This window comes from Aptenodytes forsteri, unplaced genomic scaffold (genome assembly GCF_000699145.1).
Source record: "Aptenodytes forsteri isolate BGI_AS27 unplaced genomic scaffold, ASM69914v1 Scaffold104, whole genome shotgun sequence".
NCBI lineage: Eukaryota > Metazoa > Chordata > Aves > Sphenisciformes > Spheniscidae > Aptenodytes > Aptenodytes forsteri.
Window position 1 is genome coordinate 1508381 of NW_008795943.1, and position 17666 is coordinate 1526046.

Consider the following 17666-nt stretch of genomic DNA (forward strand, 5'->3'; position numbering starts at 1 on the left):
TCTGCAGCCTGGGGCCTTGGGGACCAGTGCTACCCTAGTTAGTGCTGCTCAGGGGTGTGGGAGCTGCTCCAGTTCCTCACCAATGCTGTCTGCAGAGCAGATCGGGGGCCTGACGTATTGGGATGGGGATGCCCATGAGAAAGATGGGCAATGCTCTCCCCAGTGTCCCCCTGTGCACCCAGGCGATTTGCTAGCCCAATCCCAAGGTGCCTGGCTGGCTTTGTGAGACATGAAGAGGAGGAAGAGTGGGCCACTGTTAGTCTCTGCAAGGCGGACTGGGGAAGGCAGCAGTGACAGGAGAGGCTCTGGCCGAGCAGCACACCCTCACAGGTCCCATGTCATGCCCTTCTCCATTTCCAGTGACGCAAAGCAGCCGTCTTCCTTGTGCGCTTGTGCATCCCACAGCACACTGCTCTTGAGATGGGAAGGGACTGAGGCAGGAGAGTCGCATGCTGTCAGGAAGGCAACAACCTGTAGTAGCTTGGCTCTGGGCAATGACCACTGAAGCAGCATTCCCCATGCTCCCTTCCTCCTCCCACAGGCTGCCGCTTGGCTGCAGCTGAACCGAGGGACACATCCCACACGCACTTGTGTACGTGGGTGAGCACACGTGTGTGAGGTTTTTCCCTAGCAGTGATGACGGGAGGGAAAGCTCCGTTTCATAGCCTTGTCTCTAGCTGCCTGGGGAGGCAGGGCGGGAGATGCAGCAGGGACGAGTGGGTGGGGGACGAGGGATGCCACAGTGGGAACCGCAGACGTTTACTATTGTGCTGTCTCCTGTGAGCCCCTGGGTGCCTCCAAAGCACCGCACGGCCAAGAGATGTATTGGCCAGGGAGCCCCCACCCCCAGCCTTGTGCCCTCCAGCCCGTTCTCACTGCTGATTTCTCCATGCCACAAGTGAAGCAAGCCAGAGGTGATGTGACAGGCGTAAAAAGTGGCGTGAGCTGCTGCTTCTTTCTGGCAGGGAGGAGGAGATTTTGGTGTTGAGAACAGCACAGTCTGTGCCCTGGGAGAAGAGGCCTGACTATGAAGGGTAAGAGATGGAAGGGGGTACTTTTGATTGGGGACCAGCTGGAGCAGCTAAGAGGGTATTAAACTGCAACAGCTGAGAAACACAGCTTAGAGGAGAAACAGTATGCAAACCCAAACTCCTCACATGGGGGCCAGACTGAACCAGTCTGTGTTAATGAACTGGAAAAAGGGAAATTTCAACTGCAGCAGTTCTACGAGTCTGCACACCCAGTCCAGGGAGGATGGTCTTAATTGCAAAGCCCTTTGGACTGGCTGTTGTGATGGCAGTGTTAGAAATTTCTTATTACAGCCTGCTCACACAGAAGTTGGGGAATGCAAAAGATAATGTGTTGTTGACAACACCAGCATCTGAGTGTCATTAGAGCCACACAGCGAACGTGCTTACAATCCACAGAGAAGTGTGACATTCCTAAATCTGGTTACACGCCAATTTGCAGAGAAACTGCAGAATTTCTGTGTTCTGCAGAGAAGTTCCCTGCCTTAGCAAGCAGCCTTTTGGAGCTTCCTGAGCCACGAGGTCAGGCTCTGGCTGCCAGGATTAGGGCAATGGTTAGAGCTTGCAGACACCTTGACCATGTCGGCCAGCTGAGCTCTTGAATTTCTTGAATGAATGTGCTGCAGTTGCACATGAACAGCAGTAACATTGCACAAGTTTGAAATTAAAATTAAATTAATTATTTGGCAATTAATTTTTTTTTTTCCCGTTGGCCGTATTCTGCCCTTTGGCTTCTTCCCTCCCCAAACAGAAGACATCAGAGAGCTTTGGCACCAACTCTGCCAGTGCTCAGTCGCTTCCTACAGATCCACCCAAGCGCTGTCAACTCACCAACACTAAAAACACAAGGGGATTCACTCAGTTAAAGTTTTACACTGCCCTGTGCTGGAGCTGATTTTTAGTCCAAACAGTGCAGGACTTGCAGGCCTGTTGCCTCAGGTTTGGCAACAGGATAGTCGCATTTGTACAAAAGCATTTTAAAGTTAATTAGAGCATTGCCTTTCAGCACAGTTAATGATATGAGAGGATGCAGTATGCCAAGGCCGGTAAACTAGTCTGGGATTTGGATTTTCTGTGCTGCTGGCTGTAGGCTCTAAAGACACAGGAGGGAAAAGCTCACCCTGCAACTCCTGCAGGTCATGGGCAAAGTATTTAAAGGTTTCTGGGGAGAGGGAGCGCAGCAGTGGGTAGCATGGGCAGACAGCCTGCTGCTGAACTGAAGCTTCTTTATTTCACAGCAGGAGAAAGACTTGAAGTGTAGCAGACCATATGCATGTCTGTCTGCCCAAAGCTTTCCCCTCTTTTATAACAATGGTACAGGCTGTGCTGAGCTGCAACTCAATAAATATCAGCCAATTCTCTCTCTCCAGAGGGGCAATTGCCTTCTGCCCCCTCCAAGGGCTGAGGACAAGTGGTGTAGCTGGAGTCATTCAGCTCTCCCTTGGGACTACAGCAGAGCCAGGCAGTGCAGTCACCACCAAACAGCCCCTCAGCCAGGTGTTTCATGGGTTCATCCTTTAGCACAGAGTAGCCTCAACGCTGCCACAAAGTCCTCCGGGCAGGCACAGTTATGTTTATTGTTTTAATTAATCATCTTCCCTTGGGGACTCGGGGACTCCCGAGTCCCAAGGCCTAGCTTTTGACTAGGGGCAAATGCAAATGGAGAAGTAAGCTATTGCAGTGATACCCATATACCTAAGGCAGTCGCGTTGTCAACCTCCTGTCTTTCTTTTTCCTACACATGTACATGAGCTGTCCCCAAATATGTGTGTGCCGGGACACACACATTTTATATTCCAATAGTGATAGGTCCCTCAGAGCTTTTTTTTCAGCCTCGTCAAAGGCATATATCCACATGCCTCTAGAATAAAACAGGACCATCTCATCTGTCTGGGTAGTTCCCTGGTGAATTTACATTCTTCTTTCCTTAGAGCTCTGGTTTCTGCATTTGTTGGGATTACGGGAACCTTTTGTGTTTAAAATTCGTGTCCCTTGTTTTCCCCAGGTTGCTTTAAATAGAAGGGGAAAATGAACAGAGGAACCAGCAAAGCTCATCTCACTTCTCAGAATTGATTCTCTGACCCTTTTTACTGTCTGTGCCCCTCTGAAAATCTCCTCCAGCTTTTACCTGCACCGTTCCACCTTTTGCAATAGAGGAAAGCCCCTGAAGCTTTTTCCACCCTTTTAAAAGAATCCACCTCTGCAGCCAGACACCAAGCTTCATTTCTGGTAAGGTTTTCAATCCCACTCACTCCTTTGTCTTGGCTTATACGTCACCCTCTTCCTCTTGGGTGGGCAAAAAGGGGACGGGTGCTGCTGCTGTGCTGACTCCTGACTGGGTCACCAAGTGCTGCTGGGCTGTCTGGGCTAGGCTATAAAAGAGAGCCAAGGCAGCGCAGCTGGCTCAGAGACGAGACTGAATTCTGCAGACGGCGAAGGACCCGCACACAGCCCCTGCTGCCTCCTGCGTTGTTGTTTTTCCTGGAATACAGAACGAACCTCGGGAGCAAGATGTGCAAGGGACTTGCTGCACTGCCAGCCACTTGCTTAAAAAGGTACTGTTTATTTCTGAGCATCTCTCAATGGTCTTGTTAGTCTGGAGATACGCTGATGTATTGTGCTTCGTGTCTGAAGCAGAAGTGGCAGATTCGGCTCTGATTCTTTTGTAAGATAAGATACAAATGATTGCTTACAGGCTTTTTTTTCTGTTAGTCAGAAGCAGAATTGCATAAAGGTTTTGTACGGAGCTGTGGGAGCTCTAAACCCATCCTTCCCATCAGCAAAACAAGCAGCTTTTAGCATTGCTATATTTTGATACTCTTGTCATCTGCTTCTGCCGCAAGCTTTGCACCCCTTTTCTCCTTTGAATCCTCTTTCCCTGCTGAATTTTTTTTTCTTGATTTTTTTGAGGGGGGATAGGCAGACGGCATAACAAAATAATTGAGCGTCATTCCCCAAAATGCATCCCAAATGCAGAAACCCAGCCTGGCAGGACCAGAGACCCAGCTGCCAGCAGGCAGGGCGGGGATGTGAGCCAGCCCAGGGCACCACAGATCTGGATGCGGCACCAGCCGGTGCGGGGTCAGCCTGTAACCCCTGGGTGTGTACTGATGGTGAGGGATCAGGTCAGGCTGTGCCCCCGGTGCACAGCGCTATGGGGCCGGTGTGGGGCTGGCCGTACCTCTCTTGTGCGGTGCCGATGAGGATGGGCTGAGCTGTACCCCTGCCATGGGTGCAGGATCTGGCTGCATCCCGGTGTGCGGTACCGGCCAGGCATCCCAGTGCTGGCAGAGCAGAGCCTGTGCACCCCCAAGCATGCCCTCGGTGGCGTGGTCTGTCCCACAGCCCAGCGTGAGGGGGTCTCTGTGCCTGTAAAGTGGCCACGAGCCCTCCTGGAGGGGTGTTACTCCCTTTCAGGTGCTATGGGGCCTGGAGACCCCCAGCAGGGTGGCCCAGGTCCCCAGAATGGCACCGGCCACACAAAACTCCCTGCTTATCCAGCTCATGCAAACTTGCATGGGTCTCTGGTGGCGCAGCGCTACCTTTCTGGCAGCTCATGCCCGCAGGAGTGCTCCTGAGGCTGCTTCCCAGTGGCTGTGCAATGGGAGAGAGTTGGGAAAGTGCAAACTGAGACTTAGCCTGCTCCCATCTGGGAGAAAAAGCTCCCTGCTTATGGTGGATTTGAAAACAAGTGCTGAAAATGTGAGGAAAAAGTATTGATGCCCTCCCCCCCCCCCCCCCCCCCCCCCCCACCAACCCCTACACACCCAAAAAAGGAACAGTTGAAAAAGTGCAAAGAAAAAAAAAGTTCACATCTTTTAACCACCTCTGTCCAGGATTCCCAAGAAAATCCCTCTCTCCCAGAAAGCTGCGGGACTCACTGCAAGCAGCAATGTCTTGTTTCCTCCTGCTGCCGCCTTCCTGCAGACCTGAGCGGTCTCCTTCTTCTGGGGACAGGTAGCATGGCAGTGTGAGGCAGCCCGAGTCTGGCAGCGCAGAGTACCTGATGTCTGCCTGGGCAGGGCCAGGATGTTGGCCCTGGTCACGCATACCCTGTTCTGAAGAAGCTATGAGTTTCCTTTGCTCTCACCCTAGTGCTGGAGTTGTTAAGGAAACATTTATGAGCACAAGCAAGCAGTGAGATAAGATATAGCCGGGACCACTGGCAGGGTGCTATAGCTGGAACAAAGAGCAGTGCTGGGAGGCTGAGCAGCTACCTGACCTTGGAGCACAACCTACTACTCTTTTCCAGGCTCTGATCTGAGGAGCAGGAGAAGAATTTCCTGCTTATGCTATCATTGCACCGTGCAGCAGGCCAGGGCTTGCACCCCTGAGCAAGCAAGACTGATTTACCCGCGCCCCCCGCCTCATTCTTAAACTGGAAGGAAGTCCAGAGAGATGCTGAGGTCAATACCAGCTGCATATCTAGATGCTGCTGTCAGGCAATGGTTGTCCTGAGCAAGCTGGAAAGCAGAACAAAATTGAGCGGGACCACTGGCAGGGTGCTATAGCTGGAACAGTGCTGGGAGGCTGAGCAGCTACCTGACCTTGGAGCACAACCTCTTACTCTTTTCCAGGCTCTGATCTGAGGAGCAGGAGAAGAATTTCCTGCTTATGCTATCATTGCACCGTGCAGCAGGCCAGGGCTTGCACCCCTGAGCAAGCAAGACTGATTTACCCGCGCCCCCCGCCTCATTCTTAAACTGGAAGGAAGTCCAGAGAGATGCTGAGGTCAATACCAGCTGCATATCTAGATGCTGCTGTCAGGCAATGGTTGTCCTGAGCAAGCTGGAAAGCAGAACAAAATTGAGCATGCATCCTCATAGGAGCTTGCCATGGAGCAAGGGAGTAGCTTGCAGTCAGCGTAGGCTGGTTGTATGAAGTTCCTGGCTTCCCCTGATCTCGCCCCACGGTCCTGCTCCTAGCCCTTCGCTTCCTCCCTTCCCTCCGTGTCACGGGCAGCTGCTTGGTGGGGTGGCCTGGCACAGCCCTGCTGTTCCTGTAGCTGGGTGATGAGGTGGGGAGATGGCAAGGGCTGCAGGAAGGGATTAGTAAGTGTGTAAGAACTGGACACTGGTGGCTGGGCAAATCAGTTTAGGGAGAAGTGACACATTTACAGCACGGTGATGCCTTTCTATCACAATATTTTAACTGTAAACAAACAGTAGGAAAACAGTAGCTTCTCCACCTTTGCCAGCCCTGCCTCCAGGCTGATGAACTTCTCAGCAAGAAAATGGTGCTGTTGAACATGAAAAATTACTCCTTTGACTGTGTTGTATTTGTCTAGCAACAGAAATATGCATTATGCGAGGAGTGGAAAGTCAGCACTGGAGTCACTAGCGGTGACCTGCATTTGTGTCACTGAGTAATGCTGAAGGAGCTTATTGAGGGTGAGGAAGCTGCAGAGAGAGTTGTAACGCATTATCTTCATCTCATTCTTGAATTGTTTCTTTCAGTGCCAAAGACATGAAGCATCGTCTGGGCTTCTTGCTGCAGAAGTCAGACTCTTGTGACTACAGCTCTTCCCAGGGCAAGAAGGAGAAAATATCTTCAAGCCAGAGGTAAAAGCAGATGCTGCCATGTAGTTAAGCCCAGGCTGGCTGCAACATGTTGTTTACTCCTTCACTGAGCTGAACTTCATTAGTGTTTCTGCTGCTGCTTCCCAGTACCTCCTGAACACCTGTGTGTTTGAATGTAGTGTGGCAATAGTCCTCAGGTATTGATAGTCCCTTTCCATGAAGAAGGTTGAACTAGAGGTCCCTTTCTGCCAACACTTCTGCGATTCAATATGCATGTGCACGTGGAAAGACTTGTGCAGTCTCCTGTGCAGGGGAATAACGCCATCACAAGACCCAGTGCGACTTGACACATTGCAGAATTGGCATCACTCGCAATTTGAATTGGATTTGTGCAATGGTCCACACAGCTGCACAGAGGAATTGGCACAGAAAACAGAGAGCGCAGTCTGTCAGGGTATCACTGCTCTCACTGAGGTGCAAGTAGATGGTGTCCTTTCCAAGGAGGACTCCAAAGGCCAAGGTATGCTCCTGGAATAGATGAGCCCTAGGATGTTCTGGTATGGTAGGGGGAATGAATGCAGGATGTGTTCCCAGTTCCCATGTTCCTCTCTCTTCTGTATCGCTACTGTTCCCCTGACAGGTTAAAGAAATCAGCCCTTTGGAGTTCACTGATATGACCTGTAAGAGTGATCCCAGGTCCGTACCCCATCAAGAGATGCAGCCAGTCACAAAATAAACACAAAGTCCCCAACAATTTTTCCAGGAAAATTCCTTTCCAGTCCATGGCTGGTGATGGGGGATTGCAAACCAGAATTTCTGTAGATTAGATCTGGGGTCCCCGGGGGTCTCTGTAAAGCAAGCAGACATTTCCTTCTTGGTCTCTCATGTATGGTCTTACAACAATCAGGGAAAGAGATTTTCTAATGGTGCTGAGCAAAAAAAAAAATTTGTCCTTTCTGTACTCCCCTTCAATCTTCTCTGTGTTTCTCCCTTTGTCTCCTTTTAGGGTTAGCCAAGAGGAAGTCAGAAAGTGGGCAGACTCTTTGGAAAACTTGATCCATCATGACAGTAAGTAGAGAGGGCCCTTCTGTTGGAGATGTTGAGGGTGCTGCCTGCGAAGTGTGTGTGCTGAGCAGTCCCTGGAGGGGGCATGGTACATTATCTTATGTCTCTTAGCAGCACACAGTAGCTCCTTTGGCCATGCAGGCCTTTGGGAGGGGTGGTGAAGGGTGCTCTTGGTCAGATCCAAGGGACAGTCCCAATGTATCATAAGTGGGGCTTTGACCTACTGCTGAGCTGTCCCTTTTGTGAAGGCAACTGGTTTAGCCCTGTGCAAGGGGAGGGCAAGACTGCAGCACACAGTTAACAGTGGGTTAAACAAGAACCAAGAAGTGGAGAAACTGTTTGCAGCTGAGCCCATGGGAGACTTTGTCTTCCTGTTGGTTCCGGGCTACACTGATGTCCTTGATGTTTTCTTCATGTGGTTCCCATGGCCTGAGACTCTGCGGCGTGTGTTGGCTGTCTCCTTGGGGCCTCCTGGGAACACACAATTTGCTTGTGTTCTCCTGGCTGAGCCACTGAAGGTCACAGTGGGGGAGCAGGCAGCTGAGGACCCACGTGTGACATCCCCATGGGGCCTGTCTGAATTCCAGCCTCCCTCGGCATGCACGAGCGACTGCCGTGGAGGCAGGCAGCCATCCCCAAGGCAGCTGCTCATTCAGCTCTGGGAAGGAGAACGCAGAATTGCTGTTTGCTGTGGTTCATGGGTATGACTATCCAGGAACCAACACTCTTACCTGATCTGGTTTTCCTCTAAACAATCTGTAGGAGGACTGGCTGCTTTCCGTGCTTTTCTCAAATCTGAGTACAGTGAGGAAAACATCGAGTTCTGGGTCAGCTGTGAGGACTACAAGAAAACCAAGTCGCCAGCCAAGCTCAGCCCCAAGGCCAGAAAGATCTATGACGAGTTCATCTCGGTGCAGGCAACAAAAGAGGTATGTGCACAGAACATTTCTTGAGCAAAGGTGTCATCCTAAATCCCAAACAAGGCCAGCAGCACAGGGAAGTGGAGATCTGGTAGTTTCGTAAGAGTTGCTGCTTCTCTGTTAGTTAACAAGCAAATGGTGTCATTTTTATTGCTTTCATATTAAACTTGGATAGAGAGAAAGTGGGTTTAGTTACAACCACGTGGCCATCCCATGAGCACGCTCAAATGGGAGAAGCCCGAGCGGACTATGATTCCCAGTGTTCCAGCTGCTCCCGTGCAGTTGTTCGAGTTTCCTGGCTGGCTGCATCCCAGAGGGATATGTGTTAGTCTCCCCTGACAGTTTGTCTGGCAGCAGAGATGCATTGGTATCCAGCTGCACAGATTCTGCCAAGGCTGCAGGGTGTCCAACGGCCATTTCAGACCACTGCCCATCAAGGACAGCTTAAACATGTTTGGTGAAGGGATGCTTGGATTTTCCTTTACCTATGCTAGCCACTTCTGGGACAGATTCTGCTTACACTGTCCCTTTGGCCCACAGGTGAACCTGGATTCGTGCACACGGGAGAAAACGTGCCACAATATGCTGGAGCCTACACTGTCCTGCTTTGATGAGGCTCAGAGAAAAATATTCACCCTCATGGAAAAGGATTCTTACCGCCGTTTCCTCAAGTCCCCCTACTACCTGGACTTGATCAGCCCACCTGGTGCTGGCTGTGGGCCCGAAAACTGCAAAAGAAGCCACACTCACACCTTAGACTGCAACTCTAACATCATCTCTCAGTGTGCCTGAACCTGCAGCAAGGCAGGGGTGGGTTGGGCTCTTGCAAGAATATATGGCAGCAATAGCATTCATTGGCATGAAGCAACAGAGCTGTCTCCAATAGCTAATGTCCCAGTTGTATCCCATGTCATGCAACAGCCAGCATTTGTAACCCAAGCCAGGCTCAGTTTGTGTAGCAAACCCTCCTCTGACTCCATCAGTGAAGGAGCCCTGGAGTCTGTGTCTGACATGAAAGCTGGGTGCAATCATTGCGTGCCCGCTGCGTTTCTGGCGAGCCCTGCAAGCCCAGGAGGGTGGTGGGGGAGCACGTGCTCAGACCCAGCGCTACCCACCAAGGGACCAGACTTGCAATGTTGCAGTGTGACACCTAGCAAGGAGCAGGGAAAAGAGGAAGCCAGGGGAAGCGTTGGGGACTGTGATCTCCCCTTTCTAATCGGCAAAAGCTCAGATGAAAAGGGCTTGCTGTGGTCCTTAGCTGTCTATATAGCTCCCAAATGTCTAGGCTTTCAGTATTATTTGCTCAGAACTCAGGCTGTGCTGCATTATAGTCATCAGACATAGGAAGAGCTCCTACTCTTTCTTGAAGGGAGACCAAAACTTTCAGAAAAACAGCCTCCCTCGATCACCACAGCTACAATCGCATGGAAGCTCTCCCCTCTGGCCGCTTCTCCCTCTGTAGCATCTGGTTTATGCTGGCCAAGGATCTTTCCTAGGGCTGTACAGAGCTATTATTTTGGGGGAGGTTCGTTATTTCATATATTATTAACTGTGTCCTTCATGCGCCCAGGTTAAATACTGTAGCTGAGCCGAACAGAAACATGTTCCTTCTCTCCCAGACTGGCAGGTGTATATTACTAACTCTGGGAGTGCCATCTGAATTCAGGTTTGCCTGCCCTGGCTTGTACGGAGCAGTTTGTGATGGAATAGGACCACAACACAACAGCTGGGGAGGAAAGACCCTGCCTGGGAGTACTTGAAAATGTCTTTTTTAAAAAAAAAAATGTTATTTATGTGAGTTTATAATTCAGTAGTAGCATGACTCAGTTTTTTCCTGAAGATGGTAGGAGGAATGTGTCAGTCTCATTACTGCTCCTGGGCTTTGCCAGAAGGCAGCTTACTTTTTAATCACTGTGGTTAGACATCGCCTTCGTTGGGGGCTTTGGGACTGACACTGACCTGCAGTTGGAGGTACAAGGAATAGATGCAGGGCTTGCTGTCTTGGGCTGCAGTACCGGGTATCGCCAGCCAGCAGCTGGGACCGCCTGCTCTGAGCAGTCCAGTGGCTGTCGACGCTCTCCCCCAACCCTTGGTCTCTCCTTAGTTGGATATTGCTGCTCTGACAACCATGTATTCCTCGCTCTGCATTCCAGTCCAGATAACAGTTCTCACACTGGGGTTTTGACATGGCAGGAGGCGGCCGTGGTTCTCCAGTAGGCATGTCCAGGCCCACAGAGAAACACCTCTTTTGACATTTGCTTTATTTTGTATTTATTAGATTGTACTGACACATACCACCCCTGCATGTTCAGCTAAGAGATGGAGAGGCTTGCTAAAGCTCTGAACATAGCCAAGCATGTGGCTATGTTTTCTTTTCCCCTGGTACTGGGAACTCTTGATAACTATTGCAAAAACTGTATTGATATTTAAATAATGATGAATACATTCTAAATAAAAATGTTTGCATTAGTCCCTTCTAAAACGCCATTATGTGAACCAAAGAAAATGCACGGAGACGCAATTCATTGGCCAAGGTAACTCTAAAAAGTCATTTTACAAATGGCTTCACCTGGAGGTTGTTTTAAATTACAGAAGGATGAAACAGCCATTATATCCTTCAGATACCCTCGGCACCATGAGCCTGGGGGATGCTGGCCTTTTTGGGGTCTATGCTGTGCCTGACATGCTCACCCTTGCCAACAGGTTGGGGTGAGCATGAGGCCCCCCCTTGACAGCCTTGGAGAGGGGAACGTAAAGGAGCACCTCCTCGCTGCAAATGTCTTCCCACCCAGAGCTCCAGAGGGGAACGCGTTTTAGCTCAGAGCTGAACCTGTCCCTGGGCCCAAACCCTCCGAGTGCAGAGCTGCCACCTGAAAGTGGCATGGCTGGGGGTGAGCAGGGCTGGCTCTTGCTCAGCCCCTGCCCCTGCAGGCACCGTGGCTGCTACTGGAGTATGAGCTGACTCTGCCAGCTGAAGCCTGAGGCGGCAGCAGGGCTGGGGGTGCCCGTGCCACGCTGGCGCTGGTGAGTTTCTTCTGGACCAGCCTCCTGGGGGGATATTTTTATTCCCTTTTCAGTTTCCTGAGAAACCATCACATCTGTTGCAGCAGAAGCTCTCAGAGGCCTTTGGTCTTGCCAGGGCTTTTGGCCACAAGTTTTGGGAGTGTCCTGTAGAGGGTAAGGAGACGCCGCACCTTCAGCGCAAAGAGACAAAATGAATAGTCCATCGAGATGGTAGCAGAAATACATGTTTATGTGTGGATTACTGAGTGGTACAAGAATATGGGTTAACACAACCAGTTCCTCAGTGCACACCAGTGCCCCACATGAAGATCTCTAGTGGAAATCACATGGAGAAAGTCAGACTGAAAACCTGCTGCTTGTGGGTGTGAGGAGTCGATCCCCACTCCTGACCTCGCCCTGGCCCTTGGCCACAGCACTCGGCACCCTCCAAGGAGTGACCAAGGGCTGGGGGGAGCCTGGGCGAGCCCTGGGACACCCTCAGCCCCCCGTGGGCACCAGGCAGCTCCTGCCGCTGCCTCGCAGGCTTTGGCAGTCCCCAGGGCTGGGACTGGGCAGCACCGGCAGAGCCCTGCCTCAGCATGCAGGGGGAGAGCTGGGTGATTCACATTGTGGCTGGTGAGGTGTGAGGGTCCAAGTCAATGAATTAACCAGCGAATGATCCACCAATGTTAATCCCAGGGATGCAGCTGCAGGGAGCCCTCCTCCGCATGTCCAAGTGGTGGGGAGTGGGTGCCAGGGAGGCACAGAGGCAGCGCCTGGTGCCCGGGGACCCCAGCTGCAGCGTGGGGTTGCCTTGCCCCATGGCAGAGGATGGGGTTCCCTTGGAGAGCGTGAGAGTTGCCTCCTGCGCCGGCTCAGGCACCAGGACGTGCCGGGGCTGTGGGCACCCAGCGGCCACGGGCACAGGGTGATTTCAGAGGATGTTTTGGAAGATGCACCTTAGCATTCACTTGGATGGATGGCCAAGGTTTCCTTCAACGGGGTCTGGGACTGCAATAAACCCACGCACACTCATCTCTGCGCCAGACTGCAAGCACAATATCCAAAAACTCTGCTTTTTGGCTCTCTGACTCACTGGGGATCCAGATGCCCGCGTTAGGAGCATGTATATATATGTGTGTGTATACTTGTCTATGTCTATAGGGATATAGATGTACAATGTCATGTGTATATTGTCATACATATGCTAAATTTCATGAAAGCAAGAGTGATAAAATACATGAAGTATTTCCTACCAGAAATATAATGGTTGGTATCAGCCCGACAGTAAATACCTCTGGGTCTGTGGAAAGCTCGGCCGTGGGTTTGGTACAGGCATTGCCACCTTTCTGGGGTGCGCCTGCCCGAGTAATTAGCCAAACGACCCTTCTACACAAACACAACTTCTCAAGAGCTCCAAAACGCTTCAGGGGCCACATTTTATAGCCACCCAGTAGCTCACTGGCACCTGTTCAATCACCCCCTAAAGTAGGCTTCCAATATTTTAGCAGAAATCAAGCTGGGGAGGGATTTCCAATAGAGCTGTTTCACCTCTCCTGAAGCCAGCCTCCACCTTTCTTTTTGGCATGTACATACCCAGACACCTTCTCCCTGCCCCACACGTCGCTGTGGCAGCTAGTGACATCTCAGGTTTTGATGGCATGCAGCAAGCCAGCCTCGAGCAGCATCCCAGCGTTGGCATTTAACGGTGAAACGTGCGAGGGTATCTGGAAATAGCTGCCAAAGGATTAAGTAAAAATGAAAGATCTGGGTCCTTCTGCAGGGAAGCCTGTTTGGTTTTGCATTTCTATGAGTCGCGCTGTGAATAGGGAGCTTGCACATGGCGAACCCGCTTGTCTTGACACCAGTTCATGGAGATGTTAGGAGGGTGTAGGGAGCACGCCTGGGCAGAGACGTGGGAGCACCCTGCAGCAGAAGGGCTGGCCAAGCCCCCAGCCCCCCTCCCATGCCCAGCCCTGCACCTGCCTCCCCTTTGTTGCCCACCAGCTCTGGGCAGCAGGCGCTGCTGGGGGGATCCTGCGCCCTTTCGATGGGACCCTCCTGCTGCTCGTGGGCTCCCTTGGGCTCTTTGGGGCCACCCAAGCCGCCCCCTGAGCTCACCCCAGGGGAATGCCCCGCGAGCATCGCCCCCTGCCGCTCCAGCACTGGCTTTCCCAGGCCATTTGCTCCAGAGGAAAAAAAAAGTCACATTTGTGATGGCCTCCATCCTTCCTCTGCTTCGCCATCCCTGCCTGGAAAATGCAGCCCACTTCCTGCAGCTCAGGATGTATTTTTCTTCGTCACCACAGTGACAATGTGTAAATATTTGGGGCTGGTGGGGTTTTGATCAGATTTTGAAAGTCTTGAAGAGGCTGGCAAACCCATTGTTTATGTTATTGCATTTTGGATGGAGTCTCATGACTTGCAGTTGAGGTTGAACAGCCAGAGGCAGCCGGTCCGAGCTGCCTGCTGGGAGCATGATCGCTTGTTATTTTGCTGGCATCTGTCGGGTTGCCGGCTGGGCAGCTTGATCCCTGCAGTGTGCTCGTTGCAGCCATGGCCCTGCAGATGCTGTACCAGGAAACCATCGCAGGGATGAAACGTCCAGGCCCCACAGAGCGGGGGTTCATTGCATTTGCCTCGAGGCTGAAATGAGACCCCAGCTGCCTTTGATGTATGCCCTTGCCCCATCCTCAGCTGTGATTTCTTCTGGTAGTGAACAGTGGGCTGGCTTTGAATCATTTGAAAAGAGCTGGTCTTTTTAAGAGACAGCCTTATGGAAACACATGTCCTGGACAGATGGGAGCAGACAGGCAAGAGAGATGCAGGCTATACAAACTCAGCAGAGTTTGCCGTCTGTTCAAGAAGACAGGGGTTTATTTTTCATATTTCCAATGATGGTTTTGTCTTTGGGTTTGGGTTTTGGGTTTTGGTTTTGTTTTTTTTTTAATTGGATCTGAACAGTTGCAATTAGCAGCTTTTTTTCCTTCAGCATGATTTTCCTCCCTCGTCTAATCGACGCCCCTCGATTGAGTTTGTGCAGAAGTATCGCTTTGGCGTGCCTACTGCAGAGAGAAGCAACTGGAGCAAGAAACAACTGCAGCAACACTCGAAGCTGCAATCCAAGCACACCACCAGCCACTAGCACTGCTGAGGGCTGCACGTAGGCACTGGGGACACGGGCACAGGCTGCAGATTGTGAGCTCAGTATGTCATGCAAGTGGTTGGAGCGAGCGGGAAATTGGATCTGAACAGTTGCAATTAGCAGCTTTTTTTCCTTCAGCATGATTTTCCTCCCTCGTCTAATCGACGCCCCTCGATTGAGTTTGTGCAGAAGTATCGCTTTGGCGTGCCTACTGCAGAGAGAAGCAACTGGAGCAAGAAACAACTGCAGCAACACTCGAAGCTGCAATCCAAGCACACCACCAGCCACTAGCACTGCTGAGGGCTGCACGTAGGCACTGGGGACACGGGCACAGGCTGCAGATTGTGAGCTCAGTATGTCATGCAAGTGGTTGGAGCGAGCGGGAGGTCTGGGTTGCTAAACAGTCCCGGTGTTTTGAACAAACAGATCTCGTTTTATCCTCTTTACTGTCTTTAGTGTGAAGCAAACAGGCTGTCTCACAGCTGACTCCAAGTGGAGTCACTGGGGAAGCGGTGCTGCAGGCTCGCTCTGCCCACCCCTCATGCCAGCCAGGCACACCCTGCGGCGCGCGGCCGTGCCGCTCCCAGATCTGCCGTACCACTGTCCCTGCCATACAGCCATCGCTGCCATACAGCCGACCCTGCCGTACAGCCATCACTGTGCCTGCTGAACGGCTGGCTGCTTTCTGAAGACAAGGTGATGCCGATCCCACAGTGGACATGCCCCACCCTGCACCCCAGGGCTGCGGGCATGCTGGACTTGGCCAGGGAGGGGAGCACGCATAGGGTACCCTATGCAGCCTCAGCAACACCCTGGGAAGCTGGGAGGAGGGAGGGAGCCTGGGGCGAACCAGCGATACGGGCAAAACTGGGAGAAATATTGTAATGTCCTAAGAAGTCCTAAGAAGGCAGAGCCAGCACCTCAGAGCCTCTGATTAAAGCCGAGCCCCACAGTGCCAGTGATGCGCTGGCTGCCCAAGTGGCTCCTGGTTGCTGCAGGGCTGGGGCTGCTCCACCGCCCTTCTGGGTCCCAAGCCCAGGGAGGATCACCAGGGGTTTCTGCTAATTGGTCTTTTGTGGGAGAGGAAAGAGACTGTTAGAGAGGAGACATCAGTCCATCTGACAATCCAAAGCACGGGGGGAGATGTTTAGCAACGCCCCTGGGTGCTCTTTTAGGGTGGTATCAAGAAAGCAAAGCAGTTGCAGGAGAAGGGGCAGGTGTTCAGACAGAAGCAGTGGGACCACCCGCGGGGAATGCCTCGCACAGCCCTGCCACATTGCTACTTGATTAACTCCTGATAAAACTCCGACTGCACAAATCTGGGCAGGGAGTCTTTCTCCATCAGGGCAAAGATCCTCTTCTGGGCCATGTCAAAGCTGCTTGGTGATGGCTCCACCAGGTTCTTCATGGTCACATCCTTGGTGAAGTGGTCGATGTTCACCTGTGATGGGAGTGTAAGAGAGATGGGGGACCTGCCTTTGCGAGGGGTGGGTGATGGCATCTCCCCTCACCTGCTCTGTCCCACCAACAACCATGCAGAGGTTATGGGGAGGGACTGAAGCAGGTTTGCTTATCTGGGGGAATTATTGGTGGCAAATCTGTAATGAAGGATGAGGTCTATCCTGCAGCAAATGTAACTCTGGGGTGAGGGCTACCACAGATTGTCATCCCTTATGATTAATGTAGGCCCTCTGTGGGGAGAGGGGGACAGGCATGTGCTGGAGGTGCCTGTGGCAGGAGGCAGCCCAGCAGAGGCTGAGCATGTGAACAGGGGCACCATGGCTGCGAAGGGTGGGAGTGCAGCCCGTGGGGATAGGGCTGCCCCTTGCTCAGGGTACAGCCCTCTGAGCCCCTCAGCCATGGTACAGGGTGCCCTGCAGCCACAACTCTCTGTGGGATGGAGGCCACCTGAGCAGCAGTCTCATCCCTCCTGGCACCATCTCCTACCCTGTGGCCACTGACCTCTTTGGGTGCCTCGGTCTGGATGAACTCCTCATAGATCTTCTTGGCCTTCTCCACCATCTTCACAGGGGACTTGGTTTTCTTGTAGTCCTCGCAGGCCACCCAAAACTCGGCGTTCTCCTCACTGAACTCGGAGCGCAGGAAGCTGTGGAAGCTGGTGAGCCCATCTGCAGGGGGAACAGGCCCTCACTGAGCGCTGGGGGTTCCAGGGGGGCCGAGCTCTTGCTGAGCACCAGGGGGGGACATGGGATAGGGCGATGTGACTGCAGGGGGATGTGAACTTACAGGGGTCTTGCAGGAGCTTCTCCAGTGAATCGCGCCACTGCAGAGCCTCCCCCGGTGATGGCCTGAAGGGAGTAAAGAAAGCCCAGGTAGTCCATGCTTACCCCACAGCCCCAGTAAAGGCTCCAGGTTTTTAAATAATTCTTTTAAGAAAGGGGAGGAATGGAGTAACGAGCTGTGGAGAATGTTGCAGAGCCGGGGTGATGGTCGAGCAATGGAGATGCTGCTGCATCACAGCACGAGTACCCTCATCCTGGGAGAGCCGAGTGCCAGGGGAGGTGAGAACTGGTTAATTCCCCCATGTTTTGAACAGAGACGTGCCTGAACCGCAAAGCGAGTCCCCTCTGCAGCCACAGGTCCCTTCCTTGCCCCAGTGCCCATGTACAGGAGGGCAGAGCAGAGGCTCTGCAGGCAGCTGGGAAGCATCCCTATGTTTTTCTGCTGGGGTGGGGAAGGATGCTCCCCACTGGGGAGGGGTGGAGGGGGCCGGATCCTGCCAGCCCTGCACTGCTGGGTCTGGGGTCAGTGCCCCTCCACTCCCACAGCCCACCCGCCGCATTCCCACGCTCTGTGGCAGGGCAAGATGCCAGCCTCGGCTCCCTCCCTCCCCAGTGAAAACCTTCCGTGTTTTTCATGTGCGTGGCTTTTCCTCTTTTGGTTTTTTTTAAATGCAATGTTTGTAATGTGACTAAAGAGGGTTGTGGGTTTTTTGTTTGTGGCTTTGGGGTTTTTTTTAGCCCTG

At 52.4% G+C, this 17666-nt stretch overlaps 2 protein-coding genes across 2 annotated transcripts in view; one reads left to right on the forward strand and one right to left on the reverse strand.

The window, feature by feature from the left end:
* Window positions 1-3382: 3382 nt before the first annotated feature.
* On the forward strand, window positions 3383-10995 carry RGS4 (regulator of G-protein signaling 4). Its single transcript, XM_009285319.2, has 5 exons — window positions 3383-3583; window positions 6485-6589; window positions 7554-7615; window positions 8375-8541; window positions 9073-10995. The coding sequence occupies exons 1-5, from the start codon at window positions 3540-3542 to the stop codon at window positions 9322-9324; spliced, it is 630 nt and encodes a 209-aa protein (XP_009283594.1). The 5' UTR covers window positions 3383-3539; the 3' UTR covers window positions 9325-10995.
* A 3779-nt stretch (window positions 10996-14774) lies between these two features.
* RGS5 (regulator of G-protein signaling 5) overlaps window positions 14775-17666 on the reverse strand; it is an 11508-nt gene continuing 8616 nt past the window's right edge. The window contains exons 3-5 of the mRNA XM_009285320.2: window positions 16928-16989; window positions 16643-16809; window positions 14775-16121 (exon numbers count right to left, since the gene is read on the reverse strand). Of these exons, the coding sequence (XP_009283595.1) occupies window positions 15960-16121; window positions 16643-16809; window positions 16928-16989 (391 nt within the window). The 3' untranslated portion in view covers window positions 14775-15959. The remainder of the gene's footprint in view (window positions 16122-16642; window positions 16810-16927; window positions 16990-17666) is intronic.

What these genes read in the sequence shown, in the direction of transcription:
- RGS4 (XM_009285319.2), top strand. Translation starts at nt 3,540, where the DNA reads ATGTGCAAGGGACTTGCTGCACTGCCAGCCACTTGCTTAAAAAG. An exon ending in CCAGCCACTTGCTTAAAAAG is followed by an intron (nt 3,584 to 6,484) that starts GTACTGTTTATT and finishes TGTTTCTTTCAG; the next exon opens with TGCCAAAGACATGAAGCATC. An exon ending in AAAATATCTTCAAGCCAGAG is followed by an intron (nt 6,590 to 7,553) that starts GTAAAAGCAGAT and finishes GTCTCCTTTTAG; the next exon opens with GGTTAGCCAAGAGGAAGTCA.